Below are 21915 nucleotides of genomic sequence, written 5' to 3'. Positions count from 1 at the left end.
GGAGGGAAGAGAAATAATAAATAGTTTAGGGGAAATTGAAGGATTATTAAAGGAGGATTTAACAAAAGCTCTCGGATGGGCAATGTTGGAAAAATTATGTTATTCATTAGTAGAGGGACAGGACCCTAGAAATGAAAGTCAAATAGAGTTGAGGAATAAAGGAAAAGGGAAGATTAGAAAGGAGGGGAGAAGGAAGCAATTTAATGCAATTAGGAGATATGCTACAAAGAAAGCTAAGTATAAATTCTATCAACAATTATTTGATAAGGATAGAAGAAGATTGACTCGCATTATAATGGGAGAGCCAGATAAGGCTAAGTGTGCTATCCCTATGAAAGAAATTGAGGAATACTATGTAAATATTTTGGGAACAATTGGACATGGTAATATGATAGGGTGGCCATCATCCACAGAGAATGCGGATAATGATATATTAATGAGTCCGATCTCTGTGGATGAGATTAGAATAGCTTTAACAGAAATAAGAAAAGATAGTGCTCCTGGCCCAGATAAAGTAAAAGTGAGCAATTTGTGGGATATTTTTAATTTAGACTCCTTAATACTTACAAAAATTTTTAATATATGGTTTCTAAATAGACAGGTACCAGATGAATTTAAGAAAAATAGAACGATTTTAATACCAAAGACACAAGATGAGGAGGAAATGAAGAAGTTAACATCTTGGAGACCATTGACAATTGGGTCAGTTTGGATTAGAATCTATACCAAAATATTAGCAAAAAGACTGGTGGAAACAGTTAAGATATGTAGTAGACAAAAAGGGTTTATATCCGCCCCTGGGTGTGAGGAAAATATTGCTATATTAGATAATTTGATTAAAGGGGCTAAACGAAATGGGAATGAAATTGCAATAGTGTTCGTAGATTTGGCTAAAGCATTTGATTCTGTGGGACACGGACATATAATAGCCGGGTTGAGAAGATTTGGTATAGATGAACATTTTATAGATATTATTAGGGACCTTTATGATAATTGCACAACTAGGGTATGGGTGGGTGATGAAGCTACTGAGTCTATTTTAATTAGGAGGGGGGTCAAGCAGGGTGACCCGTTGTCCCCAATTTTGTTTAATATTGCTATGGATCCCCTTTTAACTAGATTAGAAGTAGAAGGAAGTGGTTTTTATGTTAAGGGTAATAGTGTCACGTCATTGGCTTTTGCCGATGATGTGGCAATTTTAAGTAGCTCATATAAAGGAATGATCAAAAATTTGGGTATCTTAGAGGAGTTTTGTAAAAATACTAATCTCTCTGTTAATGTGAAGAAAACGAAAGGCTTTCATATTTTAACTAAACATAAAACCTATGTAGTTAATCCTAAGGATAATTGGCAGATAGGGTCAGAGAAGATTGAATATGTTCAACCAGGGGATTTTGAAAAATATTTAGGGGCTAGAATAGATCCCTGGATAGGTGTAGGGGGACCGGTACTTAAAGAAAAATTGAAAGATTGGAGTGAGAATTTAATTAAGGCCCCATTAAAACCGGCCCAAAAAATATTAATTTTACAGACATACATCTTACCGAAGCTATTTTATAATCTTCTTTTAATAGAACCCCCTTTTAATCTTTTAGACGATCTTGATGTGTTAGTTAGAAAAATAGTTAAAGAGATTTTACATTTACCTCAGTGTACCACAGATGGGATATTTTATTCTAGAGGTAGGGATGGTGGTTTAGCTCTCACTAAGTTTAGTGTGCAAATCCCAAATATGTTAATTCGTAAATGGAGGAGACATATTGTCTCGAGAGATGATTGGATGGACCTATCTTATCTATATGCAGGAGAAAATCTTGTGGATAAAATATTGTCATTTAGTGCAGTAACATCTCATCCCAAGAAATGGAGGGAAGAGGAATTTTTAAGATGGTCGGAACTGAGATGTCAGGGAATAGGGATAAAATATTTTAAAAATGATTTAATTAGTAATTCGATTTTTAGAAACTCTAGTAAAGTTAAATCGTCAGCGTATATCGCAGCATTGCAGCTTAGGGCAAATATTTATCCTACTAGGGAGACATTAGCAAGAGGAAGAGGAGGTGTGAATGCTCTTTGTAGATGGTGCGGTAAAGTGCGGGAGACTGTTCCCCATATCTCAGGACAATGTTATAAGACTAAGAATGCTAGGATAAAAAGGCATAATAGAGTAGTGTCTGCAGTTGTGGATAAGGTTGGTAAATTAGGGTGGAAGGCAATGATAGAGCCCCATTTGAGAAATAGTAAGGGTGAGTTAAGAAAGCCGGATATTATATTTATAAAAGGAGATACAGCAGTGGTGGTTGATGTTACAGTGCGATGGGAGGATAATGCCGGAAGTTTGGAACAAGCCCACAGTGAGAAGGTGGCTTATTATCTTGAGTTAGAGGAAGAAATTAAAAACTTAACGGGAGGTAAAAATATCCACTTCTTTGGTTTTGTGCTTGGGGCACGTGGCAAGTGGAGTGAAGGTAATAATGATTTGTTACAATTATTGGGAATGGACAGAAGTAAAAATTTTAAGGAGAGTATATGTAGACTTGTTTTATATTCCACTATTGGTATGATGGCTATATTCAGTGACAGGTAAAGATCCCGGAGTTTCCATTCCGTGTATCTTGCCAAAACTAAATTTTAGCTATTTTGGTTTCCATGCTCTAAATTTTCAAATTTTTAATATTGTTTTGAACATTAACATATTTAGTGTTATTTAATATCTGCCCTTCAATAGAATGGTTTTAACTATATAATAAATACTTATTAATGGATGAAATTCCAATTTAAATCATTAGTTTATTTATTTATTTATTTTAACTACTGGATGTGGATGCGGACTGGCCGCGTATAGTAACCAGGAAAGGGCAGGTAGTCACGCCTGTACATAAATAGGGGGTGGGGTTCTGGAGGGCAGTTAGGAGCAGGGGTCCCAGGAGGGGGCAGTCAGGGGACAAGGAGCGGGGGGGGGCTGAGAGTTCTGGGGGGGAGCTGTCAGGGGGCAGGAGTGGGGAGAGGGATCGGAGCAGTCAGGGGACAGGGAGCAGAGGGGTTTAGATGGGTTGGGAGTTCTGGGGGGGGCTGTCAGGGGGTGGGGAGTGGTTGGATGGGGCGTGGGAGTCCCAGGGGTCTGTCTGGGGGTGGGGGTGTGGATAAGGGTTGGGGCAGTCAGGGGACAAGAGGCAGGGAGGCTTAGATAGGGAGTGGAGTCCTGGGGGGCAGTTAGGGGCAGGGGTCCCAGGAGGGGGCAGTCAGGGGACAAGGAACGGGGGGAGGGTTGGGAGTTCTGGGGGGGGGGCGGGAAGTGGGAGGGGCAGGGGCGGGGCTAGGGCGGGGCTCCTCCCGTCCTCTTTTTTGCTTGCTGAAATATGGTAACCCTAGGCAACACTGTTATTTGTAATGGTGGGGCTAACCTCTGCTTGAAGCTGGGTGAGCTGCAGCAGTTTAGCGTTCTTTACCCTGTCTATAATAGGTGTTTGCACTAGGGCAGCTACACTTGTGGCTGGCCACCAAATGGCTGTATTTGGTGCCAATGCCAAATGTAGACAAGGCCTGAACCTGGACCCTTCACAGATGCTTAAGAATGGGGAAGGCACAAGGAACTGGGCACAGCTGCAGTCTTTGCCCTCACTTGAGTACAAAGACTGCTCCTGGCTAGTGTCATTAGCAGCTCTAACAAACCCAAAGAGAGCTGTGGAGGCCCTGGCCCAACCCATCCTCCACACCAGGCGGCAGAGCTCGCCAAGTTCAAAGGAGAGTACATACTGTATAGCTTAAGAGGTTGGTGTAGCAGATCTGCTCTCCAGTTGCTCCAGACAATACAATGCTTCTGCTTGGGGGCTGATTTTGATCCAAATACAGGTGCTTGAAACCACTGCTTTACGTTATTGCAAGCTTGTTTGGGAGTCACTCCTACAATATACCAGAACTTGGTCCATTCATTAATTGAAACAGCAGTTCCTTTGGAAACTGATCTACAGATAGCAACAGGAATCCTTTGGCTGCCACCTGGACTGTTCACACGGCAAAATGAACTCAGAAAATTTGCACGGTTTGCATGTACTGACCTGACTGAATGAGCTGCAACATGACTGACTCCAGGCATTTCTTAAGAGGGTATTCGTCTCTTAACAATTCATTCCTTCTCCTCCTCTCCACGTGTTCCCTTATTTCTGATCTAATAATCACCAACAGCAATAGGAACTAACTGCATGTACCATCTCTTCAATTTTAATTTCCATAATCATGCAATCATTTCCCTTAGGCATTTGCTTCACCACCCTTCCTTCCACCAACAGAAAACTGTTTGGCGGTACAGCCCGCATGTCCAAACAGTTTAATATTGCACACTAATACTGTCTACAGTTTCTTCACCATTAATTGATTTTAATCTGATTTTGTCGTGTTCATTAAAAGGACACCCAAAGAGATGTGTGGTCTAGTAATTTTGTAGTATTTGTTGTCAGTAGTGACCACAATGTGCTAGGCACTATACTAGCATATAAAGACTTGGTCCCTTCCCCAAAGAGCTTATACTTGAAAAAGACAAAACAAACAGCTGGACAAAAGATTGGGGAAAGGAGTAAACTTGGACTCTGGAATTCCTAACCCTGGTTCTGACATTGACTCCCTCAGTAACCTTAGGCAAGTCATTTTTATCTGGGCACAGATAATGTTGGCTATTAGTAATTAATATATTAGCAGTTAGCCATCTAATTGCTTCTGTAAATCTATCTTAGGTACGTTATGGCTCCGATCACCATAGTAATGGATCGCCTTGCAATCTTTCAGAGTATTTATCCTTCCCTCACTCTTGTGAGGCAGGGCTGTGCTATAATTCCCATTTTACAGATGGGGAACTGAGGCACAGAGAAGCTAAGTGACTTGCCCAAGAACATACAGGACGTCTGTGGCAGAGAAGGCTCTCCCGAGTCCTAGGCTAGTGACCTGGCTCTGAAGTACTGTTATTTCATATAAAACACCCGATCCTCTAAGAAAAAGCATAGGACACGGACATTTCAACTACAAACATTGAGAAACACAAATGCACTTTTCTGTGCTATTCTCCTCAGCATATTAGGATTCCTTACCCATTATTTCATACTAACGTGAGCTGCATCACTCCTCCAATGCGCGCTTTCTTAGTCAGTCAGTAAATTACGAATTTAAATTCCTAGCAAGTACTAGAAATGGTGTGGTACTCAGAGGGTCATATCCTCCAACAAACTCCTTTCATTGTATTGGATAAAGTATCTTTCATTAGGAAGTACACAATACTAAGTTTTAATAATGCATAATCTAAGTATGTAAAATATTGTAAAAAGCCCTGTGGTTATGATCAGTCTGTTATTCCAACAGTGTAATCTCAGTGGAAAAAAACACTTTCCAATGGCAGTTTTATCACCACTCAACTGTTCCCCTCCCCATTTTTTTAAAAAAGAGAATACAACAAAAGAAATGTTATCTGTGGCCAGTTTCACACCCACCCCATTTTCCCCTCTGTTCACTCCTTATGGGCAAAGTTCTCTCAAGAGTAAAATATACAGATCTACTAGAAAAACTATGTCAAGGGCCCTGACACAGCGAAGCACTTAACTAGTTCCTTAACTTTAAATATGTTAGTCCCATTGACTTCAGTGGATTTAATCATGTGCTTCAATGCTTTGCTGAATTGGGAGCAAGGACAGGAGCTGTGGTGTTGAAACTGTCTGCCCCATTCTAGCTCCTTCCAAAGCAGTGGGAGTGCCATTCTGCAAGTCCTCATGGGTTGAGGCCCATTCTGAAGCAAGACTTAAGAGCCAGGCCATATAGTGTATGAATTTGAGTGAATACGATCCCTGATCAGGCCCTGTCTACCATTTTCTTGTGCACATTGCTGCATAATTTGCACCAGGGAGGTATAAATTAGACTGAAGGCGGCCAGAGGACAGGCTCATGTTAGTGGTGGTTTTTGAAATGTGTACCTATTGAGGATGCAATTAAGCCAATGTAAAATGTGGAATTAGAATTTAGCCTAATTCTGTAACACGCGTCCTCCTGTGCCAAGCTGCCAAACTCTCAGTAGCATGATGCTATTTTTGTGTGTGTGTGTGAGGATTAAATATCATTTTTGTGTATTGTATGGGACAGAGCCATGTGACTTGCCTTCTAAAATATACATGGAAATATGAAATTCACATCCTATAAGTAACAGCAAGATAAGGCTCTGAGTTTATATCTGATAGTTCTGAGACACAGTCTTTCAATAGTATCCGAATCAAGAAATAGTTAAAAAAACCTGTATCAATACAATCATCTTTGTACAATAAATATCATACAGTACAGTGAAATTGAATCCTATGTTCGTGCTAAATAAAAGAGGGGTCAATTCTGCACTTTTCAAATATATTTTACAAGGTTCTGAGCACCAAAAGTTCCCATTGGAGACAATGGACTTGAAAGCTAACATCTTTAAATCAACATGGGATGCCTTTCTAAAACACAAGATACAAGCTAGATGCAGATATTACTTGATGAATTTCACAGCCTATGTCATATTAATAGTCCTCTCTGACCTTAAAAATCTTTGAGAGTAGCCAGATCCTCAAAGGAACAGACCAATGGTGAATTTTCACCTCCCCAAAGAGTCACTAAGATATAAATAAATACATACATATATCATCCCTTCCAGATTTGTAATAAAAATCTAATTAATTTTAAATGAGGGTGTCATTTTGTACATTTTTAATAAGAATTTAAGTTAGATGATACAATTTAAACACGTATTATCATTGGACACTCTTTAATGTTCCCATTGGAACGGACTAGAGCGTCCCTGTTTTATGTTTGTTCAGTGTCATTGACAAATGAGGCTGCAGATAAAGGGGTTGTGGTCCTAAGAAACAACCAACCTTCCATAATCTCAGCTCAGTGTACAGTTCACCTATGCATCATTCATTAATCTTTGTTTCAGCAAGAATGCCTAGTCTGGTGACAGCATAGAACTCTCGTTTGAGGTAGTGTGCTCTCCACAGGTGCTCTTATAAAGAATATTCTAGGTTACAATATGTTCTTTATTACTTTTTTCCACTTTAGTGCATAACAAAGTTTTCAGACTCATGCTTAGCTTTGTATTTTTGTACACTCACTGGGTTTGTAACTTAGTTGTTAAGCAAGTGACATGCTAGATCCTAAGCAGTTATGGTATTTCTTGGCTCGGTATTTGTTCTTTCACTTGCCTGGAAAGTCCAATCTGTACGCTGAGCATTATAAAATATATAACTACGTGTGGGGCTCTTGGCAACGCTTGCGGTTTTTATTTTAGTAAGAACAGTTAGCTCAGATTTTGAACTTGGAATTGCTTTGTTTTTTCATGGTTTCTGTGAGGTCCTTGAATTATTTGGATTAGATCATCAGTTAGTGTAAATCAGATTCAATGCAGCTACTCCAGTTTATGCTGAGGATCTGATCCTTTGCATGTGTGTAACAGTCATTTGCTCTGTGTGGACATTAAGGGTGAGATATTCAGAAGCTCTCAGTATTGGCCTCACTGCTCCCATTACAGTTATAGTGAGTTTTGCCATTGATTTCAAGGGGAGCAGAATTAGATGCTGCTGAACACTTCTAAAAATCCCACCCTAATGATCTCCTGGCCTTCTTTGTAGGGGTTTGCTTCAGTCTTCTAGCCCAGATTTCCAACTTCCCTAGTTCGTCCACGCATCAAATTGCAGAACAATTGTTTGCCATCCTCCTCCCCACCGTTGCTCTCAGTGTATAGTTAATGACGTGTTTGAGCTCTTTTGGACGGACAGGTGCTATATAAATACGAGAGGTTATTTGTTATGCTATATCTGAGATGTGTTTATGTTGTTGCATACCTCTTTAAGCTGTTTTGGTTGGTTTTTTTTTTTATAGCTCATGGAATAAGAGTATTCATACAGGATCTGTAGGGCAGCCCATGGAATAAGAGTATTCATACAGGATCTGTAGGGCAACCCATGGAATAAGAATATTCATGCAGGATCTGTAGGGCAGCCCATGGAATAAGAGTATTCATACAGGATCTGTAGGGTGCAGCCCATGACTATGGAAAGACCTAATCTAAACAGCATAATTCTTGTCAGCCCCGGTCCCCCTTTAATTACAGCACTGGTGTTCGTCTGAGGAGTGTTTGTGAAGTAGCAGTTCAGTGACTTCCAGTGAACTTCCTATCCCCTTGACTGGGCTATTTCAGGCTGATGACATACCACTTCCTCCTGAATTACTTTCTCTCTCGTTTCCGTTGCTGTTAATTTTCAGTACTTGAAACTGAACGTGGTGACTTGAGCTATAGAGAGGGCCAGTCACATAGGACAAAGCTGAAAAACAATATGTGCAGTTGTGTCACATTTGTTTTTGAATTGGGGCTTTCTTCTCAAAACAGCGCGTCTCTTCCTGCCATAAAGTCACTATCTGGCACTTAAAAAGAACAGGAGTACTTGTGGCACCTTAGAGACTAACAAATTTATTTGAGCATAAGCTTTCATAGGCTACAGCCCACTTCATCGGATGCATAGAATGGAACATATAGTAAGGAGATATTTATACACATACAGAGAACATGAAAAGGTAGGAGTTGTCCTACCAACTCTAAAAGGCTAATTAATTAAGAGAAAAAACTGGCACTTGTGATTTCACAGCCTTAAGGGTGGGTGATGTGCAGGTTCACAATCTGCTGATACAGGTGAATATCCTTAATTGCTTAGATCTGGATGCCAAACTCTGGATAATATAGGGACTCTCTGCCCCAGTGGGCAACTCCTTACCACAATACTCAGTCTGAGCTATTTAGGCAAGGTAGGTTATTTAGGTAGGCTGTGAAGGAGCAAGCCCTTGTTTAAACACATCGGCTTTGTCTACATGGCGGAAACAGCTATATCTGCACTGTATAGCTATTCCAGAATACCTTTGGAAGAGTAGTGTCCACAGAGGGGAGTTATTCCAGAAGCTATAGCGGAACAGTTTTTCCAGAATAGCTATGCCGGTCAATTTTCACACGTAGATAAGCCCATATATATTCGGCAGCAGTCTTTGACAAAAGATACTGTGAGAGATAAGTGGGGTTTTGTTTCTTGCTTGGTATGTTTGAAAGGCCCTTTTTAGATAAATGTACTTTGATGAAACTGATTCTGTGGCTTTTAAACCAATTATGGTTTTTCTGCTAGTCCCAGTGTATTTTAGAAACTACAGCCTTCCTTCTGCAGAGAAATAGTTCTCTCTTTCTCCGTGCAATGAGCAGGCTAATGGATGCTAGAAGTGTCATTGGCATAAGCGAAAAAGTAGGTTTTATATTAATCTGGTAATTGTATCAAATTGCAAAATTGGTTGGTTGATACTATAAAGATTGATTAAACCTAATTTTAATCACTGATCTTCTTGTGCATTTGACCTTGCAAAAGTGTTCCTTTCTAATGGTCAGAAATCCATTAGAAATACAGCTAGTCTCTTTTGCTTCTCAATACTCAAAGGGCAACTATGTAGTTGAGCATATTACTGCACGAGATTATTTTGAGTCTGAACAGTTTTGGGGGGGGGTGAGCAATGAAATTTACTCTTTTGCTCTCCTCTCTTTAAAGCCAGATGCTAGAAGCAAAATATACATCCAGACTCAAGGTAAGTTTTGAAATATTCAAGGTATGTGCTTGTTTTGAAGGTTGCTACCCTTGTAATGCCTACTTATGTGGATTTTTCAAGTGATACAGAAGTCTTGCTGAAATAGATAGAGGATGATGGCCTGGCTCCACTGGAGTCAGAGTTTTGCTGTTGACTTCATTGGGCCAAGATTTTACCTAGATTTTCAGGTGAACTCTTGATTTTGGGTGACTCAACTTTCAGCTGCCCAACATGACACATTTATGGGCCTGACCCAAAGCATGGTGAAGTCAGTGAGAGTTCTCCATAGACTTCAGTGAACTTTGCATAAACTCTTCACTCCTAATATTCAGAAAATGCTGAGCCCCCATTCTCTAAAAATCAGGCCCCTTTAACATGCCTCACGTTGGAGGCACCCAAAATCAGGATTTGCTTTTGAAAATCTTGGTTGGACAATTAGTGCAGGGAATGTGATGCATTCTGTTTGTAAAGTGCCATATACATCTATGGTGCCATCTAGGTAATATTTAATAAAAATTAAGACCTAGCTTAGCATTTTAAATGTGGCTGCTTCAGCTGCTGGTTATGTTACTAAACTAACCAACTGTAGAATGTGATAATAAAATTTTAGATGTTTAACTTTGGCCTTCTAAAGAGATTTTTTTTTAAAATGTGTATTGTGGGGTTAAGAGTTTAAGATTTATTAAGAAATTTAATATTCATATAATTTGGTAGTGACATCAAAGGATTTGGGCATGTTTTTTTATTCCACGATCATAGAATATCAGGGTTGGAAGGGACCTCAGGAGGTCATCTAGTCCAACCCCCTGCTCAAAGCAGGACCAATCCCTAACTAAATCCCCAAATCGCCCCCTCAAGGATTGAACTCACAACGCTGGGTTTAGCAGGCCAATGCTCAAACCACTGAGCTATCCCTCCCCACTTTGGTATAGGTTTCAGAACCAATCCAGATGATTTTCCCATCAAGTAAAATCTACCTATGAGACATCCAGACAACAACATAGTATTAAGAGGCCAAACCAACATTGGTGCAAGTAGGCATGACTCTGTGGACTTCCATGGAGTTGCACCCTCTGAGTGCATTTGGCCCAAGGTATAAATATTGGAACCTAAATTGGAAAAATCAAACTGAATGCTACAGAAATTCTAGGCAAGGAAGTGTACGTGGGAAAGGAAAAGCTTGAAATGGGAGCAGTTTCAAGTGGGATTTAGAGTATTTGACAAAGACATTATTCACTCAGTACAAACTTTAAGAGCTATAGTTCTGCCACCCTAGGTCTAGTAAAACATGTTGTCCTTTTCTTCCCTTGAATCTAGGAATTATGACCACACCCAGTGCAACTTTTAACTGGAAGAGATTTCTACAAAATGCAGGTAAAATGTAAAATTGCTTTATGCTTCTGAACAAAGTGCATGAAGATCATAGCTTACATATGCTGCCTCTTCCTCTAATTAAGTTTTCAGTACATATTCCTGATATGTTTGAATAATTTTCTGTTTTTTGTCTCTATTCTGGAAGGGATCTTAGAATATGTAAGTTGATCTGTTGTATGGTTGTTTTTTAGTGCTCTTGAAAATGAGGGATAACAGTGCTAGCTAGAATCATGCAGTCAGAATTCTGCCCTTACTTGTTAATCACAGCAGCGAACTACCCCTGCTATTCCTAGTCACAGCCTTTAGTCGTGCTTAAACTGACAAAAATGAAATTGCACCAAACAATAAAGTGGCTATGAGATATGGACAAATGTCTCCTGGAAACATAGTTGGCAGTAACACTCATTTCACTCATGACCAAAGCACAGATATCGGAGCATACTTGTGATACACAGAAATGTGATGGAGGCCAGTATGACAGAAGAGATGGGTAGGGAATCTGACACAGCAGTTCAAACTTTCACAATCTAACCCCCACAGTGAGCCTAATTCTTGACCTGGAGAGGTCAGATATCATTCAATATTTGTGCCTATACGCTATATGGCCTCACTATGAAGACTATCAACAAGAATGGTAAGTATGCTTGGACTTCTGGACAGGCATTGTGTTGCCATTAAACTATCTGGCAACCTCTTTATGGTGCCAACTTGTATATTTCAGTCTGGGCTGAAACTTGGTTTCAAAGCAGGAGAAAATTTAGGAAAATAACAGATTGTTTTATTAATAAATTAAGTCTTTTAAATAGGTAATTAGGGTATGAACCAGATTCTACTGAAACCAATGGGAGTTTTGTCATTTATTTCAACGAGAGCGGGGTGAGACCCCCTAGCACCTGACCTAGAGTTCATAGAAATCAAGCATAATCTGCATGTTGTTAGAGTTGGTTGAAAAAATTCAGACACAACTTTTTGTTGTTGGAATTAGCTGAGTTGTCAAAATCTTTTGTGGGACTGATTAGATTTCTATGAACTTTGCATGGATCCCAGGCTGACAGTTCAGTTTCACTGCGGATATTGAGTGATATGCAGCTCTGAAACTGACATTTATGTCAATTTCAGTCAGCTTCTACAGCTGGATGTGTATTTCGAGAGAGCATATTTGTTTCTAAAACAAAATATTGCAGGATTTCAGCTCTGCAAAATGTTGAGAGTTATCAGCTTTTTGTCCTGATTTGGGATGGAAAGTTTTTCAGACTCTCAAAATTTTTCCTGGGATGGGAAAACTGACTTCCTGCCTATCTTTAATTATTGTTATTAAATATTTAATCAGGTCCCCATTGTGCTGGGCACCATACAAACATAGTCCCTGGCCTGAAGGACTTACAGTCAAACAGTGAAATACCAGGGGACGGGAAAACAACATACAAGCAAATGTGTGTGCCAGACACAGCATGATAAATTTTAAAAGGATTTTTGAATTGCCTATTGGTTAAAATGCCTATTTAATTAATTTAGAATTAATATGCCTACTATACATTTAACCCCTGGAGCACGACTCTTCTGAGTACATCATTTGAATAGTAAGTATAAATACTTTAAAAGTTAATAGTTCATATAGCTGAAAATTGGAAAGTTAATTTTTTCCCTCTCAAATTGAAACACAAATTGTTTTCTGGGCTGAGAGCACCTTTGCCATTTGTCAGAACAAAAAAAAATCTCACTTACTTACTTATCTGAATACAAATACATACATACATAGAAGCAGACTAGACTCAGCAAAGGGTTTGCCTAATTTTTGGGGGGTGGGGAAATCAGGACTGCAGAGTGAGTTGTGGCAACTGAGGGTTTATAGCTTTGTTATTTCTTCTCTCCCCCCCCCCCCCCCCCCCCCAATAACCTGGCAGTCAAGAAGCCATCCCATGTTGTGGAGACCCTTCTACATTTTTTAAACTCAGATCAAATACATATACTAGCATTGTTTCTACCTTATAGCTATAGTTGTTCATAATCCACTACCAAATGAGTAGTAATAAATAAAGCATGCAGAAAGATTGGTTTCACAGTATGTCCAAAAGACAAGTTAGGGCCAGATCTTCTACTGATGTAAACTAGAGTAGCTCCATTGACTTCAGTGGCTCTATGCCACTTTATAACAGACTAGTTCTGGCTTCTTAAACTTTCAATTTAAAGGGTCTCTATTTCTGAACTGCCATAGGTGAGGGGAGCTAAATCTATGGTGCTTGATCAGAAGAGACAAAAAAGAAGCAGGCACTGAGGTATCCATTGGACAGGGAAATTCAAGAGTTACAATAGCCTGGCTGGCTGCACTGAGATTCATAGATTTCAGTGATCATTGTGATCATTTGGTCTGACGTCCTGCATAACACATGCCATACAATCTTGCATTTTGAGCCCAGTAACTTCTGAACCATAGATGCAGCACACGCTACTTCTTCATGTAATGACCCTGGGGGAAATGCAGGTGTCTGGATCATTCCTTACTATGTGCCATATGTCTGCCAGGTGGGCCAGTGAATTGTACCTGTGCAGCAAGCTTATGAGCCCCAGCACTGCTACACTGAGTTCCTACCTCAACCCTTAAGTAAAAGCGAGCTCTTCTAAACTTTCCCCTCTAATGGCACATCTGGGGGAAAGGCGAATTCAAAAAGCCATCTCACCTTAAACACTTTGATTATTAAGGCTCCTTTTCCCAACTAGAAAAATGTTCAGGCATTTTGCCCTGGAAAATTTTTTTTTGCATCGTATTCATCAATCTGATCTTCAGTAGTACAGTTCTTTCTTCCTTTGTTACAAATGAATCCACATTATTCAGTTGCTTTATCACGTCAGTAAATGTGTGTCATTATTCAGAACCCATGTCCAATTTTAAATTGAGCATTGTGAGGTTATTTCGTTCTCAGTAAATCACAGCACACCAGCACAGCGCCACTAAGATTAATAATTTTCAGAAGTATAATGATTTGTCACTTGCCTAGTATGGCCCCAGCATTGATTGGATCCCCTGTCTCACTACTTTGTGATTAAAGGAACAGCCGGGTCGGAGGGTGTGGGGGAGGAGAAGATTCCCCATAAATGACTGTGACTTCCATGCCTGCTAAGTAATAACTTGAAAACTGACAAAATTATTCAGTGTGTATTGGTTTTATGACCAAGTATCTCATCTCATTTGTCTTATCATCAGTGCTGCTCCTATTTCTGTCTCCTGAGATGGGCTGCAGTTCTCATCAACACTTTTCCCCCATACCCTAGCATCACTGTAGCATTTAGAGCAGATCAGGTCTGGTTGTTTGTCCCTAATTCCGTGCTTGCTGGAGAATAACAAAAACAGGGGCGGCTCTATGTTTTTTGCCGCCCCACACACGGCAATCAGGTGGCCTTTGGCGGCATGCCTGTGGGTGGTCCACGGTCACGCGGATTCGGCAGTGTTTCAGCGGGTGATCTGCCGGTCCCGCAGCTTCGGCGTACCCGCCCCTGAATTGCCGCCGAAACCACGGGACCGGTGGACCTCCCGCAGGCATGCCGCCGAAGGCTGCCTGACTGCCACCTTCACAACGACTGACAGGCCGCCCCCCGCGGCTTCCCGCCCCACGCACGAGCTTGCTGCACTGGTGCCTGGAGCTGCCCCTGAACAAAGGGAGCAGAAGAGGTGCTTTTCATGGAGTTTGCAATTTCTAGATCCAGTCTCTCATATTCAGAATAATGTAAACTAGTAGCAGTTAGTAGCAAGTCTTAGAAAATATAGTAGTGACAATATTTTCCTGGAAAGTAGTGCCATTTTGATTCAGTTAAACGCATATACTTGCTCAATGCAGTGCACTTTAACCAGATCATCTACTATTTATGAGGTTCTGTGACTGCCCAATCTAGTTCATTTTATTAAATTTATTCTCTTTTTGACTTCTGTCATGTATTCACTGTTACTTCTATCCAGCCTCTAAAGAGGGTTAATAGTTTTTTCTCCAAAACCCCCTCCCAATAACTGGCATGTATTTTTAGAAGTGTTCTCCATCTTATGTGCCCAACTCAAGTCAGACAGTACCTAGCCCTACAATTCCAACTGAACTCATTGGGAGCCATAAATGCTAAGCAGCCCTGAAAATTAGGCCATATAGTGCCAAGTAAGTGTCATAAAACCAGCAGACCCTTTTGAAAACTTTGTATGCCCCACTTACATAGTCCAACTTGGTATTGAGTTCTACAACTACAGTGATGCCTGATACTCATCCCGAATAGAACTTTATTCCACAAATAGTCCTATTGAAAGCAGTGGGACTGTACATGGAGTGAGGTAAAAGTAGACACGGGGGCAGAATCTGGCATGGATCAATTACAGTTGGTGCTAAAACCAGCCTTCCCTCACCTGCAAAATGCCTAGCAGATTTCAATGAATGGTAGATATAAATTATAATTGCCTAATATAAGGAAGGGATTTTTAATTTTTGTAATAATCTTTGAGGGTACAATGAAAGAATGGCATAAAATCATGGAATCTGTATTTTAACTCATTAGGCTTCCGTGCAATCATCAAGGGACTGACAGTAATACTTGTTTAGAGTTAGTGCACCTAAGCTCCCAGTGGCGATATTTTCACCAGCTGGAGATTATGGAGCATTTTATTGGATAAATCTGCAAAGAGGGAACTTTTGGAATTGATTAGTATTTTATTTGTTGTCAACTTTGCCGTCTTTTCTGCATGATGAAAAGAAAGACTGCAGACATCAAAAGAGAAACCAAAAATCATGGTCACCCCCAGATTTAAACTTAAACTGCAACAAGACAGTTATCCTGGAAGCAAATTTCTAGGAGAGAAACTTTTCTGTTGATGCTTAGTAACTATCCGAAGCATATGAGTCATGTCGCCAGTTTGAGATGCCCATCTGTGGACCTAAAACAATTAGGTAGCGTAGACTCCACTGAAAATTTGTCAATAGAAAATAACAACACGACCTACATCAATGCAAAAACCCAGATTTGTGTCCTCTGCTCAACGATGGTATATAGCTGCTTAAGGTAGGGACTGATCCAATGCCCACTTAAGTTGATGGAAAGACTTCCATTGATTTCATTGAGCATTGGATTAAGTTCCTAAGATCCAAATAAGGGCACTGTGGTTCAGAAGGGTAGATTACTGTACTGTACTTTGTTAGTTATGAGTTGAGAAAGACTGATTAGATTTCAACCCTATTCTGGCAGGAAAGTGAACCAATATTAGACACTCCAGGAAGGTCCCATGATCTCTTAAGATCAGGTGTCACTGTAGAATCAAACAACCAGCGTCAGACATAGTCTTGGTGTTTAATTTCTGAAGATGCCTTGCTATGGAGTAAGATTGAAAATGTTACGTGACCTATGGTGGCATATATGGGATTGCACAGATGCATTGTGGAGAAAGAGACAAGGTGAGTGCAATGTTAAGGAAGACCAGATGGTGAAAGTCTCTGTAGAAATCCAAGGGACTTCAGCAAGCAATGGTCATAACACAGGCCAGTCTGGTATTTTCCTCACAATCACTATCTAACCAATGATCAAAACACAGTTCTTAGGTATGTTCCTAGGAACGGGACATTTTTTGAGGGTTATTATGAACTCCTTAATTACACCAGTCAGCAGTTGCTCACCCTAGTGGTCGCATTGGCATGAATAGGATTATTGGAGTGAGTTATTACTTAATGTGAGATGCTCATAAACAGGCCTTAAATTTGCTAGTAGGGTAGGAACGCAGGTCTATGCTCAAAAGAAATGCAGTCCTATTCACACTAATGTTGTGAAGTCTGATTGTTGAATTTTTGGGGGAAAATATCTCAACTTTTTTTTTTTTTTTGTTCACATACAATGAAAACCATACTGCCATATCTATTACTGATAACATCTAGAAATTATAGAAGCCATATGACGCTACATTTCCTGCAGTCTAATTTTTCCAGATAAGGTCCTTATCCTGTGAGGTGTTGAGTACTTCAGTGGAATCAATGGAAGTTGAGAGTGTGCAGCACCTAGGAAGATTAGGGCCCTGAGAGTGCAAATGCCCTCTAGTGATTAATTTATGATAAACTACCATATATACTCGTTCATTAGCCCATTCGTTTATAAGCCGACCCCCCAAGATGGTTAGGTAAAAAATAGCAAAAACTGTACGACCCTTTCATAAGCTGACCCTATATTTCAGGGGTTGGCAAACTTTGGCTCCCAGCCTGTCAGGGTAAACCGCTGGCAGGTTGGGACAATTTGTTTACTTGGAGCCCCTGCAGGCATGGAGCCCCTCAGCTCCCTGTGGCCGCAGCCACTTCCCACAGCTCCCATCGGCTGGGAACGGCGAACCGCGGCCACAGGGAGCTGAGGGGCTCCATGCCTGCAGACGCTCCAGGTAAACAAAACAACAATGTATTAGATATTCAATTTGATGATTCCATAGAGTTTAAAAATCATCAAATTTTGGTGTAGACCCGTTTATAAGCTGACCCCCGCTCTTTGATGCGTCACTTTTTTACCAAAAATATTTGGCTTATGAATGAGTATATACGGTACTTTTAGTTTCTTCAGTTACAATGGAGTCTGTCCCCTATATCCTCCCCCTTCTTTCATTTCAAGGGAAAGGATTACTTTGTAGATTAAGGTCCCAAATTCAGCCAAGCATTTAAGCATTTCTTTAAAGTTATTCATATACTTGTTCTTAAGTGTGTTGCTGAATGGGGACCTAGTTGTACTAATGATGGACCTAATTCGGTTCTCAATGAAGCCAGTGTCTTCAGGATCAGCAAATGATAAGGTAGAACTGAAAAGCTGGATTGCATTATGGGAACTGCCATGTAATGCTACTATACTGCACAAAATGGGAAATTTGGCTGGGCTGAGCAGCTAAAGATATTTAAAATCATGAAGGGTTGAATTTTGAGAGTCAGACACAAGATTTAAAAAAGCCAGTGTTGAAGACCTAATGCTGCAAAACTCTTAGTTATGAGAACACAAAAGAAATTAGATGATTTATTGTGACATTTCCAACATGTGGATGAAGAGATGACTATAAAGGACAAAGCAGAGTTAGAAGACTTACTGAGCATATCAAAGATATATTCCAGTGGTGGACAAAGTCATCCAAGATTCAAACTCTGGAAGATAAAATAACCATCTCAGACGGAATCTGAAATCTCAGCAAGAAACCTATAGATTTTCTTTTGTAGGAGATCAGTTAATACTTTGAAATGTGTAGGAGACAGAAAAATGAACATTTTTTCAAGAGAGATAAAAGACTTGGTATGGTTCAAAGTGAACAGAAAGGAGGATTCGAGAGGGGATTTAACCTCACCCTCCAGTCATAACTTAGACATAGTTTCCGAACAAAAGAGTAGTCCGGTGGATAAGCCTAAATAATGTGGACCTGGTATGGTGATCTAAAGGTCTTTGGAATACAAGTGAAAATCAAGTTCAAGTGAGGGATTAAAAAAAATTAACCCTGAAGACTTTGATTGCCCTTGACCCAGCATTCATAAGGGCAATCTTGTTTGTAGACAGTGTGCGCTTATGTATAACCTCGTGTCTTAAATTATTTAAATGCACAAATACAATCAATATACCTGATATAAAATATATATTTGACCTCTAATATGTATCATTTTCAAATCTTAAACTATAAAAGGTAAAACATATGCTAAAGGTTTGTTTATTTAGGATTTAAAAAAAAATCCTGTCCAAAACAAGCACTTTGAATATAAATCATCTAGAGTTTGGTTTTCCCCCTTTGGAAACTTGTGAATACATTTCATGAAAACAGCCATTAAAATCTCAAATAAGAAAAATGTCTTTATTTGAACAAACAGTGAGAAACTAGGTCACTTGAGATAAGAGGTTCTCAAACTGCACCCTTACCTCCAGCAAGTCGGAGTTTGATATCACCCAGGCACATAGAAGCCTGCGGCTCTTCAGTAAGATTTGTAAGAACAATTTTATACTATTTATCTGAGATTGCTCTATCAATTTTTTTCTTGATTGTTCATACTGGGATGGAGTTAAATAAATTTGCTATTTTAAAGTCCTGTTAAGTGATGGGGGCTGTATTTTACTCTTGCCTTTATCATAAAAATAAAGTATTCAGGAATGCTTCAGAAATGATTCCTGAGATGTTGCTTAGTTTGTTTCTCTGTTATACTGTCTTGACACCCAAGACATGGATATTCTCAAGGCCCCATATATATAGTGCCATGCTATATCTCAATTCTGAAGTAGAGTCCCCTGCTTTTTGCTGCCTAATATATATTCTTTATTTAATCTTTTTATATATAAGCTTTGGCAACATCTTCCCCAGTTTCTATGACCCTCACATTCCTGCTGCAGGGAGGAAAGGACTGGAGGATTTATGTAGCAGTGGATCCTCCAACACCTAGGATTTAGTGCCACTTAAGTAGTTGGTACTAACCAAATGTCTCCCTCAAACAGAATATACATAGTCTTTCCCAATTAAGTATCAGTCATTGTCATTTACTACCATCAAGCTAAATATATTCCCTAGGAGATTGCTTTTATTAAGCTGTCATCCTGACGGAGGCCTTGGCTACATAAAAACTTCCACCAGTTTTGTTAAACTGGTTCAAACCCCTGTGTGGACACTTCGAGGGGTTTATTTCAGTTTAGCTTAAACCTGTTCCTAATTGACTTAAGCTAAACTGAAATAAGCATAATTGAAAATGAAATAAAAGCATTCACATCCATTTAAATCAGTTTACAGTCACCCCTTAAATTAACGACTCTATTCAAGCCTAGACTATAAGCATTCACACACGAGACTTTGCAAAGCAAAGAGAATAATATATTTTTTGTTAGCCCTCAGCACATAGCAAGAGTGAGAAGAGTCGTGGAGCCAGATGATAACGGATAGTTCTGTCTTCAGGGCAACCAAATGTAGTCTTTATAATTACCTTTAAAATACTAACATTTCATTTAAAAAAAAAAAAAAGATGATCACTAGCATTCAAAACTTGAAGTTTCTGGAAACGAACAGGATTTCATCCAAAATATTAATTTAAAACCTGTCCCTTTAATAGCCTGAAGTTATTTCCGCACAAGCATGTTTCAAACCTACAGGCACCACCACCAAGTTTGAGAAGGTAATTGTGTCACCAAGTCCATGGCAGTTCTGCAAAGCCTGTTAGTAATGGTGCCAGCTGCAGTGATGGTACTTGCAATGTTGACACATATCCACTAAGGACTGGAGTGAGAACATAATACCTACAGAGCACTGAACAGCCATCACATGGTAATACCATTTGACCACTGTCTGCCTTGGCTGGATTTGAATAAGGCAGGGGGTTCTCAAACTTCATTGCATCACAACCCCCTTCTGACAACAAAGATCACTACACGACCCCAGGACGGGGGACCGAAGCCTGAGCCTGCCCGAGCCCTAAATGGGGGGAGCCGGGACAAAGCTAAGGGCCAAGCCCTGCCACCCCAGGCAGGGAGGTCAAAGCTGAAGGCCAAGAGCTTCAGCCCCGGGAGGGGAGGGGGGCAGGGGCAAAGCCGAAGCCCAAGGGCTTCCGCCCTGCCACCCAGGACTGAAGCCGAATCTGAAGCCCAAGGGCTTCAGCCCCACTCAGGGGCCTGTAACCTGAGCCCTGCCATCAAGGGCTGCAGCCAAAGCCTGAGCCCTCCGCTCTTGGGCTTTGGCACCAGGCGGTGAGGCTCAGGCTTCGGCCCCGAGCCCCAGAAAGTCTAATGCCAGTCCTGGTGACTCCATTAAAATGGAGTCGCAACCCACGTTGGGGTCCCAACCCCCAGTCTGAGAACCACTGGAATAAGGGACTTAAAGGAAAATTCAAAATCCCAGGATTTAGGAAGCCATTTCTCCATAATTGGTTCTTAAAATCTATTATTTACTCGGTTTTATTTTAAAAAGCTGCTCTGACCTTATGGAAAACTTTGTAAAACATTTTATTTTAGGGACATAGGAACAAGTCTTGTACAGCATAAATAAAGATCAAAGCAAGCAAAATATTAAGGACATCTACCCAAATATAGGCGCAGAGCTTCTAAGAAAGAATTTACCTGTTTCTGCCTTCTTGTTCCCCACCGAAAGTCATAATTCTTTGCTAGTGACATTCCAGTTGCTTGCTGTGAAAGTGACTGATATGACAAAGATAGGATTATGATTTCAGATGAGGAACCAACAAAGATCTTGTTTTCATGCAGAAGTGTTATATAAGCAGGGCGATATCTAAGCAAAATGTTTTGCACAAGCTGCACCTGATCTTGAGAATCTTTTTGTACTTTCGTTGTGCCTTTCAGCTGAGGGGTTCAAAGCACTTTACCAACATTATTTGGTTAAGCCTCATAACATCCCTTGAAGTATTATATCCATTTTACAGACAGGTAAACATAGGCAGTTTGCAATTAAGTGACTTGCCCTAGATCAGGTGAGTCAAGAACACAGCCAGGCATAGAATACAGGAGTCCCAATTCCTAGTCCCCTGTTATAGCTACTAAACAACATTTCTTGGGCCAGATTCTCTGCTAGTGTGACTCCAGTGACATCAATGGAGTTACACCATAGAAAATTTGGCCTCCTCTTTATAGTGCAATTACACTCTGAAATATCACTGTAAAAGTGGCAGTAGGGCAGCTATTTTAATAGCCTGTTAATGGCTATCAAGTTTCAAGTTTGCTTTGCAAAATCAAGATGGTATGTGCAATACAGATTTTGTGGGTCAAATCTGGGCTCAGTTACACATCTGAAGTGAAGAGTGGAATTTTGTCCAGCAGTAGCTGGAACTTTTTTTTTTTTCTATTTATGATGCATGAGCCAGAACACAATCCAGCTCATTGTCCCAAAGCATTGACTCAGTAGCACTAGCAGAAGTAAAACATTATTTTCATCACTAACGCAAGAAGAATACACCAAAGGGGCAGATC

General features: G+C 40.2%; 1 protein-coding gene across 1 annotated transcript in view; it reads left to right on the top strand.

Moving 5' to 3' along the window:
• Positions 1-21915, top strand: part of GLT1D1 (glycosyltransferase 1 domain containing 1) — a 96974-nt gene that overhangs the window by 28166 nt on the left and 46893 nt on the right. The window contains exons 5-6 of the mRNA XM_005299569.5: positions 9585-9621; positions 10939-10995. Coding sequence (XP_005299626.1) covers positions 9585-9621; positions 10939-10995 — 94 coding nt within the window. The remainder of the gene's footprint in view (positions 1-9584; positions 9622-10938; positions 10996-21915) is intronic.

Source organism: Chrysemys picta, chromosome 15 (assembly GCF_011386835.1).
Source record: "Chrysemys picta bellii isolate R12L10 chromosome 15, ASM1138683v2, whole genome shotgun sequence".
In the NCBI taxonomy this organism is placed as follows: domain Eukaryota; kingdom Metazoa; phylum Chordata; order Testudines; family Emydidae; genus Chrysemys; species Chrysemys picta.
The sequence above is the reverse complement of the archived record's forward strand: the minus strand, read 5'-3'. Positions and strand labels throughout refer to the sequence as shown.